At 40.5% G+C, this 22,469-nt stretch overlaps 1 protein-coding gene across 1 annotated transcript; it reads right to left on the reverse strand.

Moving 5' to 3' along the window:
* Window positions 1-207: 207 nt before the first annotated feature.
* Window positions 208-17,527, reverse strand: LOC146959826 (uncharacterized). The gene is made up of 7 exons (XM_085772854.1): window positions 17,513-17,527; window positions 15,377-15,727; window positions 15,116-15,149; window positions 14,112-14,195; window positions 13,683-13,774; window positions 13,265-13,347; window positions 208-289 (listed from the first exon to the last, which is right to left on the reverse strand). Exons 1-7 carry the CDS (start codon window positions 17,525-17,527, stop codon window positions 208-210), a joined length of 741 nt encoding a protein of 246 aa, XP_085628980.1.
* Window positions 17,528-22,469: the final 4,942 nt, after the last annotated feature.

Below are 22,469 nucleotides of genomic sequence, written 5' to 3' on the forward strand. Positions count from 1 at the left end.
AAGATGCTTTTATTGTCATTGTATGTCATACAACGAAATTTCCATTTGAGGCATTCCCAACTAAGTACCCGTAGCAGCATTTAAAATAATGTTAATAATAATAATAATTCATCCTAAAAGCCAAAGCAATAAATAATAACAACAAGAAAAACAAGAAAACATACATAATATAAAGTGCAGTGTGTCAGTGTGTTGCCACAGTCCACCTCAGGCTTCCAGCAGGGCTTTCACTGCCCTGGGGAAGAAGCTGTTTCTCAGGCGATCAGTTCGTGCCCTCATGATCCTGAGTCTGCCAGAGGGGAGGGTGTCAAAGAGACATTGTCCTGGGTGTGTCATGTCAGACCTGATTTTTTCGGCTCGGTTCCTCAGCCGGGCCGAGTAGATCTTACATACACACAAACACAGGCACATGGCCAGGTAGCGTTGTAACGGTTGTAACGGTAATAAACAAATGTGCTCAATCGCGCTAATGTTCAAATTGCTTTTTTTTTTTTTTTTACTGAGACCCCTGACTGATTAAAAACGGTAAATTAAAGATGGATTTATTTGGACATGATAGCATTTTTCCATAATTTTCCATCTCAAGCCTTTTTGTTCTGACTTGCATTTTGGTAGCTAATGAATGATATGACTAATGATGATCTTGATGTATGTTGCAGGATGAATAACAGGGAATGAGGAGTTGAAGCTAGGGTGCACAGAATCTGTATCAAGTAAGTCCAAGCTTTTCACTAAGTTAAAGCATCCACACATGGTGTAGTTCCCGCTAGCCTATCCATGTTGCTACTGTCCATGCACATTTGAGACGTGGAATGCCCTTATTGTCCAACAAAATAAAATCCACACCACAGGTCACAAAAAAAGATTATTATAGAATCCTCTGCTTTATGTGAGCTTTTTCAGATCAATGCTGAATTCAAGAGAATCACCACCGTTCCACTTCAGTCCAAGTTCCTGTCTCAGCTAGACCTCCAATCAACAAACAAAGAGTCACTGCACAAATCACTAATGTAAGTGTTGCAGGCCTCCTACTGTTTGTTAAAGAATTCCTGCCTTTTTAATTTTTTTAAAATTATTTTTTTAAGGGGGGGCAGGTTCTATATTCTACCTCTTACAGTGTATACCAATTGATGTTGTTAAATTAAGGCACATGAGCTGAATTAAGACACTAATCTAGAAAATGTCCTTTCAGTGTGATGATGAAGATGCTGGATGAGAGTGGATCATTAAAGGCGCGTGTGTCTACATGGCCGACATTACCTTCTACAGCAATATGTGGTATGTATATGCACCAGTGCTTCCACTCTTCTCTTACTCTCATTATTGATCAGTTGTGCTGAAATTATTCATCAATTAAAATAATATTTATTATACAGTGGAATCCGCTTATAGTGATCACGTTTGTCCAGAGTCAATTTGATCACTATAAGCGGTTGATTACTAAAACCGAATTTTTATTATTTCACTTATTTTTTATGCAGAACATCATCTAAATGCCATTTGTATAGTTTTTCAATGAGAAAAATGTAACGAAACGGCTGTCAGCAGCGCGATCATTTCATCAGCTCCAAACTCACCGGTCTGCACCTCGATCACAGACCACAGCTGGTTTTCCACACAGCATCATTTACAGTAACTCACGTGACACGTCTCAGTACAGATCCGCGGGCGCTGCCGGTGTGTTTTTAAAATGAGCGAACTACTCTAGGCTACAGTAGCGCCGCAGTTTCTCATTCCCCACCTTGTTTGACTGAGGCCTTGTCCATACGAGCCCGGGTATTTTTGAAACCGGAGTTTTGCTCTGCGTCCACACCAGTGGTGTAATAAAAACACTCCGTACACACGCAACCGTGAAATCCGCTACCAAGTGACGCAATGCACGTGTGGAAGGCTGTTTTAACCAATCAAAATACAGTGGAAACCGCTTGGATCAAAAGGCTTGGGAGGAATCATTTCTATATATGCTGTTTAAATAATTTGTTATCAAGAAATCCGCTTGTGTTCATTTTTGGTCATTTTATGGATGTAAACATGCGCAAAAACCATTTCAAAACTACGTGTTATTATAGCTTTATTTCACAGTCCAACAATTAAATATTAATTAATTTAATAAAAATGTGTAGCCTATTTATTTTATTTTCGGCGGTGTCCCTTTGACGTGCACTGCTGCAGCAGCCTGCACATGTTGCTGCGCTGTGTCTTGACTCTTGTGCTGTGTGTTGTTGTGTGCTGTGTTGTTGTGCTGTGTGCGTCACCTGGCTGCTGAGCCACATGACTGTCTGTCGGTGCGGCGCAACTCTTTATCACTGGCTGTTGTGTTGTCTGTCAAAACATGGATGAATGAAACATCATATCCACTTTATATCGACCGCGGACGTCACGGATACATTTTCGGCTTTTGGCTCGTTCCTCATCTCCGCATAGGCTCCCCCCCCCCCTCCCGTCGTAGCCTACCCGGTCTGACAGTGACAGGCTATTGCCTGTTCATTCATGAAAATCATCCCGAAAAGTTCTCAATCAAACAAGGTGGGGAATAAGAAACTGCGGCGCTACTGTAGTAGTTCTGTCATTTTAAAAACAGCTGATCTGTAGCGTCACTTGTTACTGTAGGAATGATGCTGTGTGGAAAACAGCTGTGGTTTGTGATTGAGGGTGATTTTGGAGCTGACAAGAGGATCGCCCTGACGACCGTTTCGTTATATTTTTCCTCATCGAAAAACTAAATAGCATTTAGATGATGTAAAAAAAATAAATTAAAAAAAAGTGATAAAAATCCACTTTGTCACCTCCATTTTTGCGAGCTCACCTGCAAACCGCTGCAAACAACCTCTGCAGCTGGCAGTGTTTACATCAGCACGTGTGCAGCTATGACGTAAACGAGTAAAACAATCACGGTTTCAGTGTCCACACGCACCCGGTGAAACCAACCCCGGCCGAAAACCCCACCCTGGACTCCGGTTTCAAAAAACCACGGTTTCAGGGTTCCAAAAGCGCGGTTGCATGTGGACAGGACATACAACCGGGAACATATGTTCACGGTTTCAAAAATACCCGGGCTCGTGTGGACTAGGCCTGAGAGTGTTTCAGGATGGTTTTCGTGAATGAACAGGCAACATCACTGTCAGAGTTTCACTTTACCGCGCGCTGCTGTCATGCAGTGCGCGCTCCTCTCTCTCTCTCTCGCTCGCTCGCTCGCTCGCTCTCCCTCCGCCAATAACGGACAACGAGCGCTATGCGGAGATGAGGAACGAGCCAAAAGCCCAAAATCTATTCCTGACGTCCGCGGTCGATATAAAGTTGATAGGTTTCATTCATCCATGTTTTAACAGACAACACAAACAGCCGCGCTGCACCCACAGTCATGTGCCTCAGTCAGCCAGCTGACGCACACAGCACAACAACACACAGCACAACAACACACAGCACAACAACACACAGCACAACAACACAGCGCAGCGACATGTGCAGGCTGCTGCAGCAGTGCACGTTAAAGGGACACCGCCGAAAATAAATAATAAATAGGCTACACGTAGTTTTTAAATTGTTTTGCGCATGTTTTCATCCATAAAATGACCAAAAATGAGCACTATAAGCGGATTTCTAGATCACTATAAACGAATTATTTAAACAGCATTTGTATAGAAATGATTCCGTCCCAAGCCTTTTGATCTATATAAGCGGTTGATTACTATATCCGTGACCACTATAAGCGGTTTCCACTGTAATTTTCATCATCAAAGGCTTACTGTGTCATACAAAAAAATCTATACAGTTTTTCTGGTTGATGCTAAATGAACAAACGGTTCTCAAGACTTTTTGTCAAATTCAGCATGGCCTGCCAACTGTCTCATCTGTGTATGTGCTGAAAGAGAATCCTGTGTTCATACACAGTCAGGGATTTGCAACAAAGTGGCTCCGACTGCATTAAAAGTGGTTTCTCATGGAACAGATAATGCTTCCATTTTTTTTTTTTAATGTTTATATTTGCCTTGATTCTAACTTTCACCTTTCCTAGATCTGTAGTGTCACTGTTTCATGTTTATATTTTTTTCTTTTGATGGAGCTTGGTGAAGAGATTTGATTTGGCTAACTTTGGTTTACTTACCTTTTGTCTGTTTTGTACAGAGCCTGGATAACAACGCCACCAATGAGGCCATTGAAAACACCACTGTTTGGATCTATGTTGTCAAAGAACATGCTTCAAGTGATGAAGTAGAGGACATTGGCCTTGTTATTGAACGCATCAAGGTGTTAAAAGATCTTGATAATGTAACATTAGCTGTTCATATGTTTGGACTGATGTATGTGCTCAATAGCTACTCTGCTGACCTTCGCTACACTTCTGTTATGTGTGTTTTGAATATACTGGTATTATAATGGTTACAGCTTTGTATGCTGTAGTTACTGTATGTGTTTGCAAAGTTTTAAGGAACAATACAAATCTTTTCAGAGCAACTGGTTTTGATTTTTGTATTTGCACATAACACAAAAGTGACGTCTACAATGCATAGAAACCTAACCTGGGTTGTAAAGAAATAATTCATTCATGTTACATAATATATTTAAATAATATTAGCATGAACAAATCACGTTAGTTATATTTGAAAATCAGGTATCCTGAACATAATAAAATCACTTTCATACTACATAATTAATTGGTATTGCAGTAGCTTAAAAAAAATAAGTTAACTCAACATGATTATTTTGAATACCTGAACATGATTTAAATATGTTGGTTTAACAAGTAACAATTCATTGAGGAAAATGAAGGAAATTGTGTCAGTCATCCACATTCAAATCATGTGGGACCGATGTACACATTTAAATCAAGTAAATCCAAAGGATTATTTTTTTCAGTGATTGCTCAGCTTGGATTCGAACCAGTGACCTTGGGGTAGGCAAGTGGCCACCTTACCCACTGGACTACAGACAGAGTTGTGGAGAAGAGAGGTTGAGACTTTGATGAATGTGAGATTTTTCAATGATGCTTTTAAAAAAAAGAAAAGAGTATAAATGAGCCACAACAAGTAAGTAGAGGACTTTTTTGTGACTTGTGACTATTTTTCATGAAGTCATGGGTTCAATTCCTGCCTTGGACATGTTTCTTGCATGTCATTCTGCATGTCTTTGTCAATTTATTCTGCTAATTTATTCTGCTAATTCAGTTTCTTTTGTCTGAGAAAGAATTGAAAGGTGCAAGGGTAGCGACGAGCTCGTACTAGGTCTGGGACCAAGTGACCAGTGCAGGTCTGGGACCTGTGGCACCTGATTACTCCCACTCGTGGAAAGTTGCACCATCACTGTCTGATACTGAAGAAACTTGAGTGACTACATTTTGACAACACAACAAAATATGCTGATGCTGTATTGATCTACAAAATATGTCATGGTCAAGCCCCACCTCCACTTCATGAATTTGTTAAAAAACAGTCAAACAGATCAACCAGAGCGAGCTCTAGAGGCGATTGTGTTGTACCACTCAGGAAAAGTGCATTTGGTCAAGCTGTATTTTCTTTCTCAAAAGCCAAGTTGGGAGGCAGGCAAGCCCAGCAGTCCCCACACACTGCCCCCCTTTCTGGTGCCAGCTGCAGGGTTTTAACTCAGTGGACCAGGTTAGCCTTGTTTGGCTGATTGACAGACACACACAAGGCCGAACTGCTTTCGGCCGTAACATGGCCAAATTAGTTATCATGAGAAAACGTGCTTTGTTATAACGAGATAACGAAATAAACAAGAAAATTTCCTCTGGGAAATTTTGATAGGGCCACGGGGGCTAAGGCCGGGGTTACCATCTCTGTCAACATGGGACAGACATATGATCATCTTTCACTGAGCACTGATATGGAGGAGCTGCTAATCACAGTCAGTCACCTGTGAGTGTGTGTGTGGAAGTGTGGGGGAGAGAGAGAGAGAGAGAGAGAGAAGTGCGTGAATACGTGTGCTTTATATGATTAGAGTTACACCAAAACACACGTGTGTTTACACCAAAACACACGTGTGTTTTGGTGTAACCCTCATCCAAACCCTAAGGGAGGCTATACAAATAAAATTGCCTTGCCTTGCTATTTCTTTCACTAACAACAGACAAATACAGAGAAACACTCTGTACCAATGGAATGAGATGGAATAAGAGCAGCATCATTCCTGAGTGCTGTGATTCATATCTTAGTTACATGTAAACTGTTACTTCAGCTTTTATAAATGTTAGGAGGAAAACAAGAAAAGGACTGAATGACTTTTGTTGCAAAGGCTCATTTTCCGCTTGATCCATGATGATTAATTTATATTACAGAAAAACAGAAAAGCATGGTAAAAGTAACATATTGCTAACATTTTAGAGATTCAAATTTCACAAATCATTTTTATAATTCTGATTAAAATGATGACTATTGCACCAACATTAGTGTGTAAAACTACGAGCGTCTGAGCAAGGCATCGCAACAACCCCCCTGCCCCCCACTTCCAAAGTTAAGAAATGAAGAAATAACCAAACCTCTCTGGATAGGGGACCATGTCCTTCATCTTGGTCCAGATGTTGAAGGTCAGGTTGTCCAGGTGTTTGTCCTGGTCTATCAGAGCTCCTGAGTCCAGCTGTGGATCCTCCAGCAGGGGGCGCTGCTGGACTCTTTCCACTGCAGCCTTGTAGTTGAGCAGGAATGAGACGTCTTCAGCTCTCAGCTCGTCCTCTGTGGCTCTGACTGTGTGTGAAAGAGCTGCTATCTCTCTGCTCAGAGCCTCCATCTTCTCCTTCATCCTCTGACTCTTCTGCTTCTCTTCCTTCCTCAGTGCAGCCATCCTGGCCTCCTCTTCCTCTTCTAGAAACTGGTGAAGCTTCTTAAACTGCTCCTTAATCTGCCTCTCTGTGTCTCGAGCCTGGAACTTAATGTGTTCTGCTGTTCGACCAAACTTCACTTGAACTTCTTTAAAACCCTTTAACTTCTTCTTTAAGGGCTTCAGAGTTTCCTCAAGTTCCTTCTTGAGTTGTGGAGCAGCTTCATTGATGGGTCTGATTTTGTGGTTGGTGTGTGTTTCTGAATCTCTGCAGACGAGACACACTGGCTGCTGATGGTCCAGACAGAAGAGTCTGAGTTTCTCAGAGTGCAGACTGCAGAGAGCCTCTGAAGATCTCTGCTCCCTCTGCTGTAAGAAGCTCTCACACAGGTTCTTCAACACCAGGTTACAAGGTGGTTCTTCATTTAAATATCTTCTCTTACAAAATGGACACAGTGGATCTTTTTTCTCCTTCCACCAGCTCTTCAGACAGTCTTTACAGAAGCTGTGGCTGCAGGACAGAATAACAGGATCTCTGAAGACCTCCTTACAGACCGGACAGCAGAGATCCTCCTCTAATCTGGACGCCATTAAGTCTGTGAGTGGAGCTGAAAACACAGCAGACAGGAAGTAGAGTCAGTCATGGCTCCCCTCCCTCCTCTACTGACTAGACTGAAGTTTACTGTGACTCTGAGTCCAGGTTTTAGTCAAACTCACCTTCAGTGTGTGGAGTGTCAGCAGGTTGAGGCAGCAGTGTTGTAGCTGGACTCACTCAGTTTGGTCTGAAGCTGAATCTGATCGTCTCTTCCTCAGTCTGCGTCTCTGGGACTGACAAGCCCAAAATCTGTTTCCTGGTTTGTTTAAGGTGAGCCAGGTGAGGAGGCGGAGTCTTGCCCAACATGTAAAACAGGTTGCGTTTCATTCCAGACCTTTGATTCACTGCTGAAAACACTCTGTGCAGCAGCTCAGTTTAGTTTAAGTATTTAAGCAATATATCACGACAGGCTGTGGTATACGCTGATTATACCACGGCTAAGAAAACGGTCTTTGCTATTCACCTTATTCTCCAGGGTAACCAGTCACTTATTGCCTTTCCATCTACCTTTTCTTTTTCGCATTTTAAAAAATTGCGAAAAAATATGGAAACGCCAGAAATTCGAAAAAAGGCAGTAAATTCACGAAAAAGTTTTTATGCTTTTGTCAGAATTTGTGGGTGAAGTGCTGCTGGACGACGACTTCCCAAAAGTCTTTCACCTGGCGATGTTCCCAAACAAATGGAGAACGACGCGGTCTCCCTCCAAACTCCGACAGCACTCGTAACATTAATTGAACTATTCATTAATTTGACCTTTAGATTAGATTCCTTTATTCGTTATTCAGGTAAATTTGGCTTGCAGTGAGACATTCATACAAAACAAATACAATAAATAAAAGACAGTAAAATACTTATATGTGGCAAGGTGAAAAGGGCCCAGGCGGGCTTCGAACCCCAGACTCCTGGGTAACAGTCATGTGCGCTGACCACTTGGCCAAATGGGAAGAAAAGAGCATTTCGGAGCGAGGCGAAATTCACTGGAATCTCTTGAATGACGTCATCAGTTAGTGCATTTGTCAGAATAATTAGTTCAAACTGCAAAACCCAGTGGATGACCTGCAAAAGCGTGTCACTTGCTCAAAATCGATCCTCCAATCCCCCAAAAGCAAGTTTTCATGTCAATGAAACTGTCAGTGTTGTCAACATGAGAAGTCCTGACACCATCGTTTATGGACAAGATAGTCACATGGATTTGTCATGTTTTCATTAGGACACTTTATTCTCTGAGTGTTTTCTAATGCAGAAAAGTCAGATTTTGGTGACACTACAGCCAGACAGCCAGAGGCGGATTAAGGTTGTCATGGGCCCCTAGGCTATTCTTTCTGTGGGGCCCCCTTATGCAGCAGCAGCGGCATATAAAGCTAATAAAGGCCAATAAAGCTAATAAAGTTGTATAAATCCATACAAACACACCTGCAAATACCCTAACCTAGACGGCTAGTACTTGCGCCAAAGTCGCATTATTGTGACAGGCAGCATTCCTGGTTAAAACAGCCCATATCTTTAAATTTACTGCCCTATATTGTTACTGCTTGGTACCATTAGTTGGTGAACACACTCAGTTTCAATCCTGACGTCATTTGTAGGTATGTTTTTAAGCAAAATATCTGAGAAAAAAAGAGTTTGACTGGAGCGCAGCCACTCCTCTTTCAGGGGCTCCCGCAGCTCGAAGCTGAACAGGAAGGGATCTTCAGGTGTTGAGAAACACTGTGTGTGTATGTGTCCGTGTGGCAGACTGTAAATGTACAGAAAGAAAAATGTTTTCTGTGTAAATAGGCTATGTTTCAAATTCAGTTGTACTGAAAGTCACGTAATCCAATGTGGCTGCTACCTGGTGATTTCACAATATGCAAATTAGAATGGCTTTTAACACCTTGCCAGGCAACCCAGTCGCCAGCAGGAAACGTTCACCATGGACTATTCTGCAAACTACAGAAAAGTCCAGGATGAACGTTTCCGAGTGAAAATACGTTGTAGCCCAACGTTTCGTTGCCCATTCATTTAACGTGAGCCAAACTGCGTTCATTATCAAAACGTGTATATTCAACATTATTCATTGAGCTTTCTGGCTGATAAAACGTGATTTCAAGATATATTTGGCATTGTTTGAGGACATTTCTAGCGAGAAATGTGTGTTTTACTTTACAAATACATGTTGAATGAATGAAAATTAGGTTTTGTTTGTCCTCCAGCGATATTTTATCCGACTGATTGTTATTCTATTTTTCCCATAGTCGTTGCCATAACAACGGCGACGCCTTGTACTACTAGAGACTCGTTTCCGGAGCTCTTTGAGGCCAATCGGCCGCGATGAGTTCTGTATTTAACTGCTGCACTATTCAGACCAATAAGCAATGAAAACTGTAATGTGATCTCCATTTAACCAACAGTATAGTAGTCATATAGGCTAGCTTTCCGAGAATTTGCAGCCCGGACCGATTTGACCGACGGACAGCTTGCTTCCGCCAGACATGGAAACAAAAGTTGTTAATTTTTAGCCAAGCATCTTTATCTGACACGGTTTATTGCTGCTCGTTAAGAAAAAACGTTGTAAAACTTTATATATATATATCCTATATAATCATCATTCATTTATTAATCATACGATAGGAATTATGACGTCAATACCTCGGCGCCATCACAATAGCGCCATCTAATGTGCCGCCGACGCAACGACAACACTTGTATAAAAGTGACACCGAGTATAAAATGACAGATTACTGTGTGTATTGTCTTTCTATTTAATAATAGAGGTACTATGATCATGGCAAGATGTTTAATGTCTTTCTATTTAATAATAGAGGTTATACACTATGATCATGGCAAGATGTTTAATGTCTTTCTATTTAATAATAGAGGTTATACACTATGATCATGGCAAGATGTTTAATGTCTTTCTATTTAATAATAGAGGTTATACACTATGATCATGGCAAGATGAATGTCTTTCTATTTAATAATAGAGGTTATACACTATGATCATGGTAAGATGAATGTCTTTCTATTTAATAATAGAGGTTATACACTATGATCATGGCAAGATGTTTAATGTCTTTCTATTTAATAATAGAGGTTATACACTATGATCATGGCAAGATGTTTAATGTCTTTCTATTTAATAATAGAGGTTATACACTATGATCATGGCAAGATGTTTAATGTCTTTCTATTTAATAATAGAGGTTATACACTATGATCATGGCAAGATGTTTAATGTCTTTCTATTTAATAATTTGCACACTATGATCATGGTAAGATGTCAACAAGAACAGTGTGAAATCAGAACAGCTAGAAAGTTCTTTAACAAAATACAAATGATTCAAGTCAATTCAAGTCAGTTATTTTATTCCAAAAGAAACAGGCCCATCCCCATTCCCTCCGTCTCTCCCAAACATATTCATACCCTCTCACAAAGCCAAACAGTCAAAGACACACATGACGATCGCAGGCAAATGGAGAGACACTGGGGGTCCTGGAGGTGGTGCTTGGTCTCAAGGCACGTCATGCGTCGTTGTGTAGCTGCTGACGCCTCAGGTGTTAACACTTTTAGGACAGTAAGGATGTCCATCGTACTCTGCAAGGCTCCCAGGGGCCAAAGTCTTACCAGCAGTGCTCACTCAGCCACTTCCCCAGACAACACCTCAGCAAAGTAAACCCTCTTGTTGCACCTGGGGCAGATGTTGAGATGAGAACAAGGAGAAGCTGGACTAGCTGCCACACACAGGAACGAGGCAGATCTGGTTCTGGTCAGTCCACCAGCAGCTGGACACACACACACACACACACACACACACACTCATTCACTTTCAGAATCACTGTCAGAGTGAATAAGGCCTTCATTCATTTCTTCTTCTTCTTCTTCTTCTTCTTCTTCTTCTTCCTCCTCTTGACTCAGGACACTTGAGACTGCCAGTTTTTTGTAGACAGTCTTCACCTCCGTCATCAGCCTCTTTGCTCTGTCCAACTGGTCTTTCAACATGCACCGCAGTCCGTCAAAGGCCTCAAGGGTGTGTCCTTGAGGAAGAGCTGTTGAAAGTAAAAAAAAAAAAAAAAAAAAAGCGTACTGTTTGTAACGGGTAACATTAAATTATCTTTGGCAAGTACTGAAATACTGTAACCAAGACCACACAAAAAAAGAAAACATTATAAAAGATACATTATAAAATATACATATAGTAATGTATATGAGTGTGATGGCAATGGTAATTAAATAAAAAGAATTGTGGTTTTACTGGTAACTGCCTGGTTGTAAAGCTCTGTGAGGGGTGCCTATTTCATTATGCAGGTAAGTTTTGTTCTCCGTTTGTTTTCAAATTGTACCATGATGCCATATTGAGGGTGAGTACAGCTTCTATCAGTGATTTTTAAATCATGTTAGTGTGTCTGTACCACCAAGGCTCAATCACACTCACTCGCCTGGTACTGTGTGGTGTTGGGACAGATCCCCAGTCAAGTTAAATATATTTGACTCTGTTGATGGGGTCAATGTTTTATGAAGTCTGTATATGTATAGAATAAAGTATGTGTATGAACAAAATTATTTCATTTTACTCATTAAAGCAGAAGTAAGTGATATATTTGTGTTAATATAAGTCTTAAATAGTTATATCTTCCGACAGCAATCACTTACATAGAGTGTTTGGTCTGAAACACGGGTCTGTCAGTCACTCATAAAACATTTATCGTATCCTACAGTTTTTATCCAATGAGGAGAGAGAACGGCATGCAGGGCTGTGTGTGCAGCCAAGGGACGCCGTGAATGTGGCGACGTAGGGACGAGGACTGTTATGGTGCGTTCAAGGCAACTCGTATTTTTCCGACCGTGAAGTCGTACCAGTTCGATCTGGTACGAGTTCACCGGTCGGAAGTTACGAGTGGCCGTTATAGTGACTTTCACCGGTAAAACAGGTCGGAAAAACACGAGTGGGTTACCTGGAACGCTACAAAGTCGTAAGTTGTGACTTGAAGCTGTAATTTACGATTTCAAAAGCCTGCCTGGAACGCAGCATTAGCGAAAACGACCGGACCACTTACTTCTCCCTTAATAAGCATATTTATCAGTAATCTACGAACTACAGAATGCATTCCAAAACAAAAGAAAAACTAACACATTTGCAATGATGTCTCAAACACTTACAGTCTCTCAATGAGTCAGTGTTGAGGAGGGATTCTCTCAGCTGTCTGGAGAAGCAGCAAAGCGGCTGCCAGTGCTGCTGCATTTCTTTAATGAGAATCCCTCTCTCTTCTCCAAGACGCCTTAAGAGCATCACCTGATCGAATGCCTTCCTTTTTCTCATCAAAGGAATGTCAGATTCTGTAATAAGAAAAAAACAAAAACAAGGAACTGATGTTATGAGTCAGAAATTTGAATGCATTACATTCAGAAACACTACAAGGTAAGCCCATACCCTTATCCCATGGCCATATCAGGCAATCAGCTGCCAGGATTTCCTCAGCAGGAGCGACAGCCTCTTCCTCTGGGACCAGCTGATTGTAAAAGCTGATGCATTCAGCTAGTTTGTTTTTCTCCCTCTGTATCTTCGAGGCAAGACGCTGTCTGGCTTTGCTGCTGTCTGTAATATAAATGCACATGCATACATTGAATAATGACAAATACTGTACCGTAATTGTTACGGAGGACCAAAATAAAAATGTAGACGTACGCACCATGCTGACGGTATTTGTCGTGTTTTTTTTTCTGGATGTTCAACGCCAGGCCTTCCATAATGCGCTGCAGCCCAGGAGCATCATCTGGGCTGATGTTTGATGGAGCTGTTCAATAAATATGTGTATCAGAGGTTAGAAAACCTACATTTAAATAAGTCAAGAATTGTCACTTTATTTTTAGCTACTGTATGCATACTTGCTGCAGCCCATGATTGAACATCTTCAACCCACTGCAGGAGATCATGTTCTGTTACTCCCAGGTCATTCTTCAGAGTGTCGAGCTCCTTTCCCTCCTCGTCTGTCCTCTTCAATATCTGTTACGGACATTAGAGTAAGAATTTTCTTATTTAATGTCAACTGACTCCATTTCACAGGAGTACATTTAATACAACGGCCCTCTTCAACAATATCTTAAAGATATTCTTTCTCAAGAATATCCTGCTCAGCTGGACCAGCATATCAGGTCATTATCGTAAAAAAACAACCAAAAAAAACACTTGGTGTGATGTCATTAGTGTTTTAGCGACCAAAATCTTTGAATATTCCTGAGTGTGCATAGATTTTGTTCTTAGCTGTGAACAAATCCTGGATAGGAAAACATTGCTATTCAGGACTTAGCAGTTTTCAGATGTTCAAACAGAAATTGTACCTTGACATATCTTTGAGAAAGATATTTGTGTAATGTTTGCCTCTTCCTCTGATTCCACCCCCTGGCCTGCAGAGTAATCATATCTGTGCGGGCTGAGTGAGGGGGAGAAAGGTTATGCAATATAGATAGTGAAATTCAATCAAAAATGTACAAAGCCTTATGTGAACCATTTATTTATTTATTTATTTATTTATTTGGTTCATTTCGGGCATGTCAATTAGTCATCATCATCACACATCATCTCAATCCAATTAATACAATACACATGACCGAAAGGGAAAGCGAGAGAAGCAAAAGCTTATCTAGTCCCGCCCCCAATACTCACATATTCATTTTTTCTGCATGTTACATTTTTGTATATATATGAAGCTAAATGTTACAAATCCTATACTTCAAGCCAGTTGGAGAATGCATGCCAAGTTTACTTACTGGATTTGGTCATGTATTTGGTGGTCAGTGCAACCCGTGACAGGAAGGCATTCACCTGTTCAACCTCCTCACCAACAGTCATACCTAATGATTTTGGAAAAAAAATAGTAACAGTTCGATTAGAACAAAACGTGTGATATTCAAGTTAATTTTGCAGAATAAACCAATAGCTGTCCAATAAACAGGATAAACTCAACATTTGGAGACCTCAACTTCCTTTTGTTTTAATGAATACTTTTCCCGATCCATGACATCACAACCTGTCCTCTTTAAACAATACATGTCTCTGTAGTTAAAGTATCGATGACACAAACACCAAGTCTAATCGGTCAGTAGCTGTGCCGGATATAAAAAATAAATAAATAAAAGAATCCCACAGCGAGCTGTATTTTACATAACTTGCTATCATTGAGCAGCCTTGTAAACCAGCCTCTCTAAATGCATTTCATTTCATTCTGAGGGAGAGTCTGGCCTCATCCCCATTCTAAGCGTTTGGCCTGAAACCCTCAGAAGGCCGAGCCAATCAGCGTCGCCCGCTGTGATTGACACAGCACGTTGGCCAATCAGGGACCGACTGGTGCAAAGCCCCGTCACTACACCAACTTGCTGATTGGCTGAATGGGGTCGTCTGTCAACGCTACTACCAAAGATATTAAACCGTCTTTGCTACTACTCCCGCCCAGCTCCCGCCCACCCCAAACGCTTAGAGGGGGGATGAGGCCAGACTCTCCCGAGAAATGAAATGAAATGCATTTCCGCGAGAGGCTGGTTTACGAGGCTAATCATTGAGGACAACTCCAAATTAACAGCCTATTGTTATATAAACAATTAAAATCTATTGATCAAGGAATCATGTCGAAGTAATCACAGTATTAGTTTGAAATCAGAAGACATCAGCCTTGCAATAATGCTTTGATACCATTTTGAACATATAAATGTCTTTAAATGACTGTCCTCTGTTTTACTCAATAGTTAATCTTTCTGCTGCATGTTGAGCAACTAACCTGCTCCTTCCTGGTTCCGGCCGCCCCATTGCACCTGTAGAGCAATGAGAAATCATATACAGAGTTTCAAATATAATAAAGCACTAAAAAGAAGAATATCACACAAGTTTTGAATTGGGAAAGGCAATGTTTGAGGCTTAAAGCTATGTGGTTATGAACTTTTGTACAACTATTGATATATATAAAATGGGACATATTTTACTTATTCATAACACAAGCAATACATATACAAGGTAAACAATAATGTTTAAATTGATTTACCTCACATTTACCAGAGTGGCCTTTGGCATGCATGACCGACAGGAAGGGCCGGTGTTTCAAAAGAGGCACCAGCTGGGGAAATGTCTCACATACGCGCTGTAGGTATGGGTAGTATTTGCACATTATGTCTGTGCAAATAAACCCAATGGTGTAAGTCGCGTCCAGCTCCTTCTGTAGGAAGAGGGGGTAGGCAAAGATTTCGCCTCTGAACATGTTCAGTGCCTTGAACAACATGCCATGCCGACAAACGGCCACCTCCACACCCTCCTCATCCACTTTTGAACCAGATTTTTTGGCTGTCTCCCTTGCAGCTGTCCATTGAGACTTGCCACACACACCTTTTCCAGACACCTATAAAAACATTTTCAACACATTAAAACATGTGAGTATACTTAATCCTTTTTTAATCTATTAATTAAAATATTATGTTAACCCTATTGAAATCTGATATTTGTACAAAATTGACTTATGTGCTAGTACTAAAGTTTGGTGGGTTGGTTAAAGAAGTCCTGTGTGGAAGAATGAAATTTCGGTAACGCTTCCTTTTACAGTACGGTAATTACCAGGCAATTACCAGGTAATAAGATGTATTTACTAGGTAATAACAGGTAATTAAATGCAATTACATTGTAAGTACCAAGTACTTACTAGGTAATTACAAGGTAATTACCCAGTATTTACAGATATTTTTCCTGACTACTACCAGGTATTTACCCAATAATTTCCTGGTAGATACACAGTAATTGTATATTGTAGATTTTAAACCCGGTAGTTAAAAATATTTACAGGATATTTATCTGGTAAATACCAACAAATTACCTGTATTTACCCAATAATTACCAGGTAGATATCCTGCAATTGCATATTGTAGACTATAAACCCACTGAATGTGTCTATATGTGACTTTGTTAGGGTGATAATAACTTAGATATTTACCTGGTAATTACCAGGTATTTACTCAAAATGATCGCTACCTTACCTGGTAACTACCACTTATTTACGTGGTAGTTACCTGATATTTACCTGGTAAATATCAACTAGTAAAAACTAGTATTTACTAGAAATATACGGAAAACTACCAGGTATTTATCCAGGAATTATAGATTATGTATTACCAGTCAACCTGTGTAGTGACAGTGAGGGTATAACTTGCAACTATTTACCAAGTAATTACTTTCTAATTACCCAGTAGTTACAATTTACGTTATCAGGTAAAACCTTATGAATTACCCTGTAAGGAAGGTGGAACTGTACTGTAAAAGGAAGTGTGGTTTGTTTCAATGATATTACCATGTACTTTCCTGGTAACTGTAGATTATAATCCTCTGCCCCCCATCAGGGTGTGTAACATGGTACCTGGCAAAAACTCCCATATCTACCTGATAATTATCAGGTAAATATTGGAGTTTTACAGAGTAGTTACCCTGTAAGAAAGGTGGAATTGTACTGTAAAAGGAAGCGTGGTTTGTTTCAATGATATTACCACATACTTTCCTGGTAACTGTAGATTATAATCCTGTGTAGTTTTGAACATGGTACCTGGCAAAACCTCCCATACCTCCCTGATAATTATCAGGTAAATATCAGGGTGATATCAGAGTTTTACAGAGTAGTTACCATGTAAGAAAGGTGGAATTGTACTGTAAAAGGAAGCGTGGTTTGTTTCAATGATATTACCATGTACTTTCCTGGTAACTGTAGATTATAATCCTCTGTAGTTTTGAACATGGTACCTGGCAAAACCTCCCATACCTCCCTGATAATTATCAGGTAAATATCAGGGTGATATCAGAGTTTTACAGAGCAGTTACCATGTAAGAAAGGTGGAACTGTACTGTAAAAGGAAGCATGGATTGTTTCAATGATATTACCATGTACTTTCCTGGTAACTGTAGATTATAATCCTCTACCACCCATCAGGGTGTTTTGAACATGGTAGCCTACCTGGTAAAAACTCCAAGGTTGGGTTAGCCTAAATATTTCGACCCAACAGATTGGGCTGAGATTTGGACGACACCTTAATCACTCTCCAGCTTCAGAAAACAGTGTTTGGTAAGTAAACTTATAATTATTAGCCTACAGGTTTGGTAGTTTAATGTGGTAGCCAATTAGTGTTACTTAAAAACTTCACCTCACTCTGCGGCCAGGCATTTTTTCCCTGCTTGCTAACTTGCTAGCTAGCTAGTTATTTTCACCTGATAAGATAGTTTCCATCACAGCAGCAGCAGCAGCAGCAATTGTCAGGGCCGTGAGGGAAAGGAAATGATGGTAGCCTCCAGTCTTGTGTTTTAATTGACAGGAGGACCGTTGTGGTGAGTTGGGAAGTGGGTGTTAGCAGCGGATGCTAACTGCTAGCGCTAGTCGAAGTTAGCATCGAGCTAGCTCACCTTTCCTTTGCGATGCTGCTGCTGCTAAGAGGAAGAGACTTGCTACCAGCACTGGCTAACATCCAGGACATCTGGTGGTGCTAGTAGCCCTCCTACTCTGCTTCTGCTGCACATAGCTGTCTATCAAAGTCTATGAGTGTAGGGTGAGTGTAGTTTTCTGTTAGCCGTGTGTGTGTATGTGCGCTCGAACTGTTTTGCTTTGTCGTTAGTGGAGGGAGGGGGGAGGGGGGGTGCGTAACGGACGTCACCATAGTGACTAGCAGCAGAGACGTTTTGCTAGCAGTGCTTGTTGGTGCTAGGTTGGAGTATAAGGTTTGCTATTTTGAGATTATTGTGGTCTTTCTTTTCTCTGCCCACTACAGAACCCAGTATGACTGGTGAGAAGTGCTGGCAAATGACATGGTGGTCTCCTCTCATGGACACTCAAGGCATGGTGAGTAGTTTGTGTGTTGCCCTGTCTAAAATTCATATTTAATTTCGACTTCTGGCTAAAAATCAAGGAATCCCTTATCCCAGAATTCATATAGGGCCCTGATTAAAAATTAATGGAATAAATAGATATTTTCGAAAACATTATAGAAAAAAAAAAAGTTCATGATTTGTTTCTACCACATGGGCATCAACAGGATGGGTATTTGAAGGGTTAAATGCAGAGATGCATAGTTTGTTGGCTGTGCACATACAGTATAGACACAGACGGCAAGCAAGGAAACGTCACTTCCGGTTAGGGCTGTGGGGGAAAACAAACCGTTTTCCCCATACACGCTCATGCAAAAAGGCGGCATTTTAAACCTTTGTCAAACGCTTGTTCGCCGTCCTGTCTTAGTTTTAATCACATGTATGTGCTGACAAAGAGCTATATATTAGAAAACTCATCACGATCTGGGTCGATTGCTGTCCGTACATCTTAAAATATAAAGTTTTCACAGCCATAGCCTACACCGAGTCAGCAGGGTCGGCAACCTTCACTTCCGGTCAGAGCGTTACACGTTTGGAGAAGATGAGCGAAGTTCCGATATAAAAGTTCAGGTTGTGGTTTTTGAATTTATTTGCGGTGCAAAATAATACACAATAACTCAGGCAGTGTCTACGAGTGTCTAGAGCCGGCCGGCGGCGACTAAGAGAGCGTCAGAGCCGTGGGGGAAGACAAATATGACTGACTGTGAAATACCTAATATTTTTAAATGTACGGACAACAATCGACCCAGATCGTGATGAGTTTCTAAAAATATAGCTCTCTGTCAGCATATACATGTGATTAAAACTAAGACAGGACGGCGAAAAAGCCTTTGACAAAGGTTTAAAATGCCGCGTTTTTGCATGAGTGTGTATGGGGGACACGGTTTGTTTTCCCCCACAGCGCTAACCGGAAGTGACGTTTCCTTGCTTGCCGTCTGTGTCTATGGGCTACTGTACCCAGTGTACAGATTTTATATCTACCTGAGATGGCTGTTACATGTGCCTAAAGAAATGTGCTATGGGCTAAGACTCCAGATACAGTGTCTGGTACAGCATTACCTGTAGAGATGAACCTAACCTGTTGTACAAACTAATTTTTGAATCTTGTTTTTTTTTTCTTTATTCTTCAGCCTGGAACAAACATGGTGCAGTACCTGGCGACCACAAGCAGTAGCACAGAATACCTGTATGTCCTCATGCTAGGGAGAAGCATCACTGGGATAGCCTTGGAGCACCCATCTCTGTTGGGTGGGGTGGGGTGTGGATAGGTTATAGTTTTTACTGATGTAATTTGCCAAAATGTGTAGACTGGACATGTGAAGAAGGCAAAAAGCTCTGCACTTTATGTTTTTCTTTTCATTTTCTTTTTTAATATGCAAGTTATTGTATGTTTAGCACTTAAAGGGATAGGCCAGCATTTTTTTCCCGTGTCTTGCCTCACTCCCGAGTCCATGACCAGCAGATAGACACCATCCTTTTGACTTTGCGTGCAGTAACAAGGCAGAGCCCCTATCGTCCGTAATTAGCTTTGCTTAAACGCTGTAAGGGTAGTGTTAGCCTGCCTCCTACCCGAGCCGAAATCAGAAGCTGATTTCATTTTAGCTCTAAACTCTGTAAATATATCACTTTATCGACATTTCAAACATTTTTAGGTGAGAAAGGAGACGTTTAGATCAGCAATGTGTCGTTAATTTGTCAAAATACCAGCTGTGGTTTACAATTTTGTTAGGACAAATTCGGCGCTACTCAAGCTGCAGTGTGACCAACCAATCACCGGTTGCTCTTTACATACAGAAAACCATGACGATATAATTTGTGCTTTTGTTTTGAAATAGGAAGCTAACCTACCCTCGATGTAGCTAGCTTGAACCAAAATAACCGTCTCTGCTTGAACCCTCCGTTTTGACCGATCTGGTCCCGTTAGCAGCATTTGACCGCTCAAGATGCCTTACCAGAGAGTTTTGTCAGCTCTGAGACCAAGATCGGCCCGCCGGTTTCCGTTTAGAGTTGCTGAAGAGTTTCTCTGATGACTTTAGGTGGAGGCAGGCTAACACTACCCATACACTTCCAGTGTTTGAGCTAAGCTAATTAGTGACTTTAGGTGGAGGCAGGCTAACACTACCTATACACTTCCAGCGTTTGAGCTAAGCTAATTAGCGGTGCGCCAGCTCTGCCCGTATCTCCCTTGTTACTGCACGCACAGTTGAAAGGATGGTGTCTATCTGCCTGTCATGGACTCGGGAGTGAGACAAGACACACAAAAAAATGTTTGCGTATACCTTTAAGAGTATTGAAGTTACTCTCTTCAAGTTCACTGTTTTGCAGATTAAGAGGATTAAAGTTCACATGTTTTTGCGTATTTGTCACAGAGTGTAACAAAATGCATTGTATCTTTATGTAAAGGAAAGTACATGGTAATATCATTCAAACAAACCACGCTTCCTTTTACAGTACAATTCCACCTTTCTTACATGGTAACTTCTCTGTAAAACTCCGATATCACCCTGATATTTACCTGATAATTATCAGGGAGGTATGGGAGGTTTTGCCAGGTACCATGTTCAAAACTACAGAGGATTATAATCTACAGTTACCAGGAAAGTACATAGTAATATCATTCAAACAAACCACGCTTCCTTTTACAGTACAATTCCACCTTTCTTACATGGTAACTTCTCTGTAAAACTCCGATATCACCCTGATATTTACCTGATAATTATCAGGGAGGTATGGGAGGTTTTGCCAGGTACCATGTTCAAAACTACAGAGGATTATAATCTACAGTTACCAGGAAAGTACATGGTAATATCATTGAAACAAACCACGCTTCCTTTTACAGTACAATTCCACCTTTCTTACAGGGTAACTACTCTGTAAAACTCTGATATTTACCTGATAATTATCAGGTAGATATGGGAGTTTTTGCCAGGTACCATGTTACACACCCTGATGGGGGGCAGAGGATTATAATCTACAGTTACCAGGAAAGTACATGGTAATATCATTGAAACAAACCACGCTTCCTTTTACAGTACAATTCCACTTTTCTTACATGGTAACTACTCTGTAAAACTCTGATATTTACCTGATAATTATCAGGTAGATATGGGAGTTTTTGCCAGGTACCATGTTCAAAATTACACACCCTGATGGGGGGCAGAGGATTATAATCTACAGTTACCAGGAAAGTACATGGTAATATCATTGAAACAAACCATGCTTCCTTTTACAGTACAATTCCACTTTTCTTACATGGTAACTACTCTGTAAAACTCTGATATTTACCTGATAATTATCAGGTAGATATGGGAGTTTTTGCCAGGTACCATGTTCAAAATTACACACCCTGATGGGGGCAGAGGATTATAATCTACAGTTACCAGGAAAGTACATGGTAATATCATTGAAACAAACCACACTTCCTTTTACAGTACAGTTCCACCTTCCTTACAGGGTAATTCATAAGGTTTTACCTGATAATGTAAATTGTAACTACTGGGTAATTAGAAAGTAATTACTTGGTAAATAGTTGCAAGTTATACCCTCACTGTCACTACACAGGTTGACTGGTAATACATAATCTATAATTCCTGGATAAATACCTGGTAGTTTTCCGTATATTTCTAGTAAATACTAGTTTTTACTAGTTGATATTTACCAGGTAAATATCAGGTAACTACCACGTAAATAAGTGGTAGTTACCAGGTAAGGTAGCGATCATTTTGAGTAAATACCTGGTAATTACCAGGTAAATATCTAAGTTATTATCACCCTAACAAAGTCACATATAGACACATTCAGTGGTTTTATAGTCTACAATATGCAATTGCAGGATATCTACCTGGTAATTATTGGGTAAATACAGGTAATTTGTTGGTATTTACCAGATAAATATCCGGTAAATATTTTTAACTACCGGGTTTAAAATCTACAATATACAATTACTGTGTATCTACCAGGAAATTATTGGGTAAATACCTGGTAGTAGTCAGGAAAAATATCTGTAAATACTGGGTAATTACCTTGTAATAACCTAGTAAGTACTTGGTACTTACAATGTAATTGCATTTAATTACCTGGTTATTACCTAGTAAATACATCTTATTACCTGGTAATTGCCTGGTAATTACCGTACTGTAAAAGGAAGCGTTACCGAAATTTCTACTACAGTTCTGGTGGCTTTGTCTTTACAGAGTTCTTAAACTTGTAGGTTTGATGTTTGACATCAAATTAACAATGTAGTTAGA

The sequence above is a fragment of the Trachurus japonicus genome, unplaced genomic scaffold (assembly GCF_045865225.1).
Source record: "Trachurus japonicus isolate A0001 unplaced genomic scaffold, Traja_1.0 AP031020.1".
NCBI classification, from domain to species: domain Eukaryota; kingdom Metazoa; phylum Chordata; class Actinopteri; order Carangiformes; family Carangidae; genus Trachurus; species Trachurus japonicus.

Bases quoted from the DNA above. Each gene is read 5' to 3' on its own strand.
- LOC146959826 (XM_085772854.1), bottom strand. The intron at 13,348-13,682 runs GTACAATTTCTG...TGTCCGTAACAG, and splicing joins TTTCTCAAAGATATGTCAAG to ATATTGAAGAGGACAGACGA. The intron at 290-13,264 runs GTGGGTTGAAGA...CCCCTCTGGCAG, and splicing joins ACAGAACATGATCTCCTGCA to ACTCAGGATCATGAGGGCAC.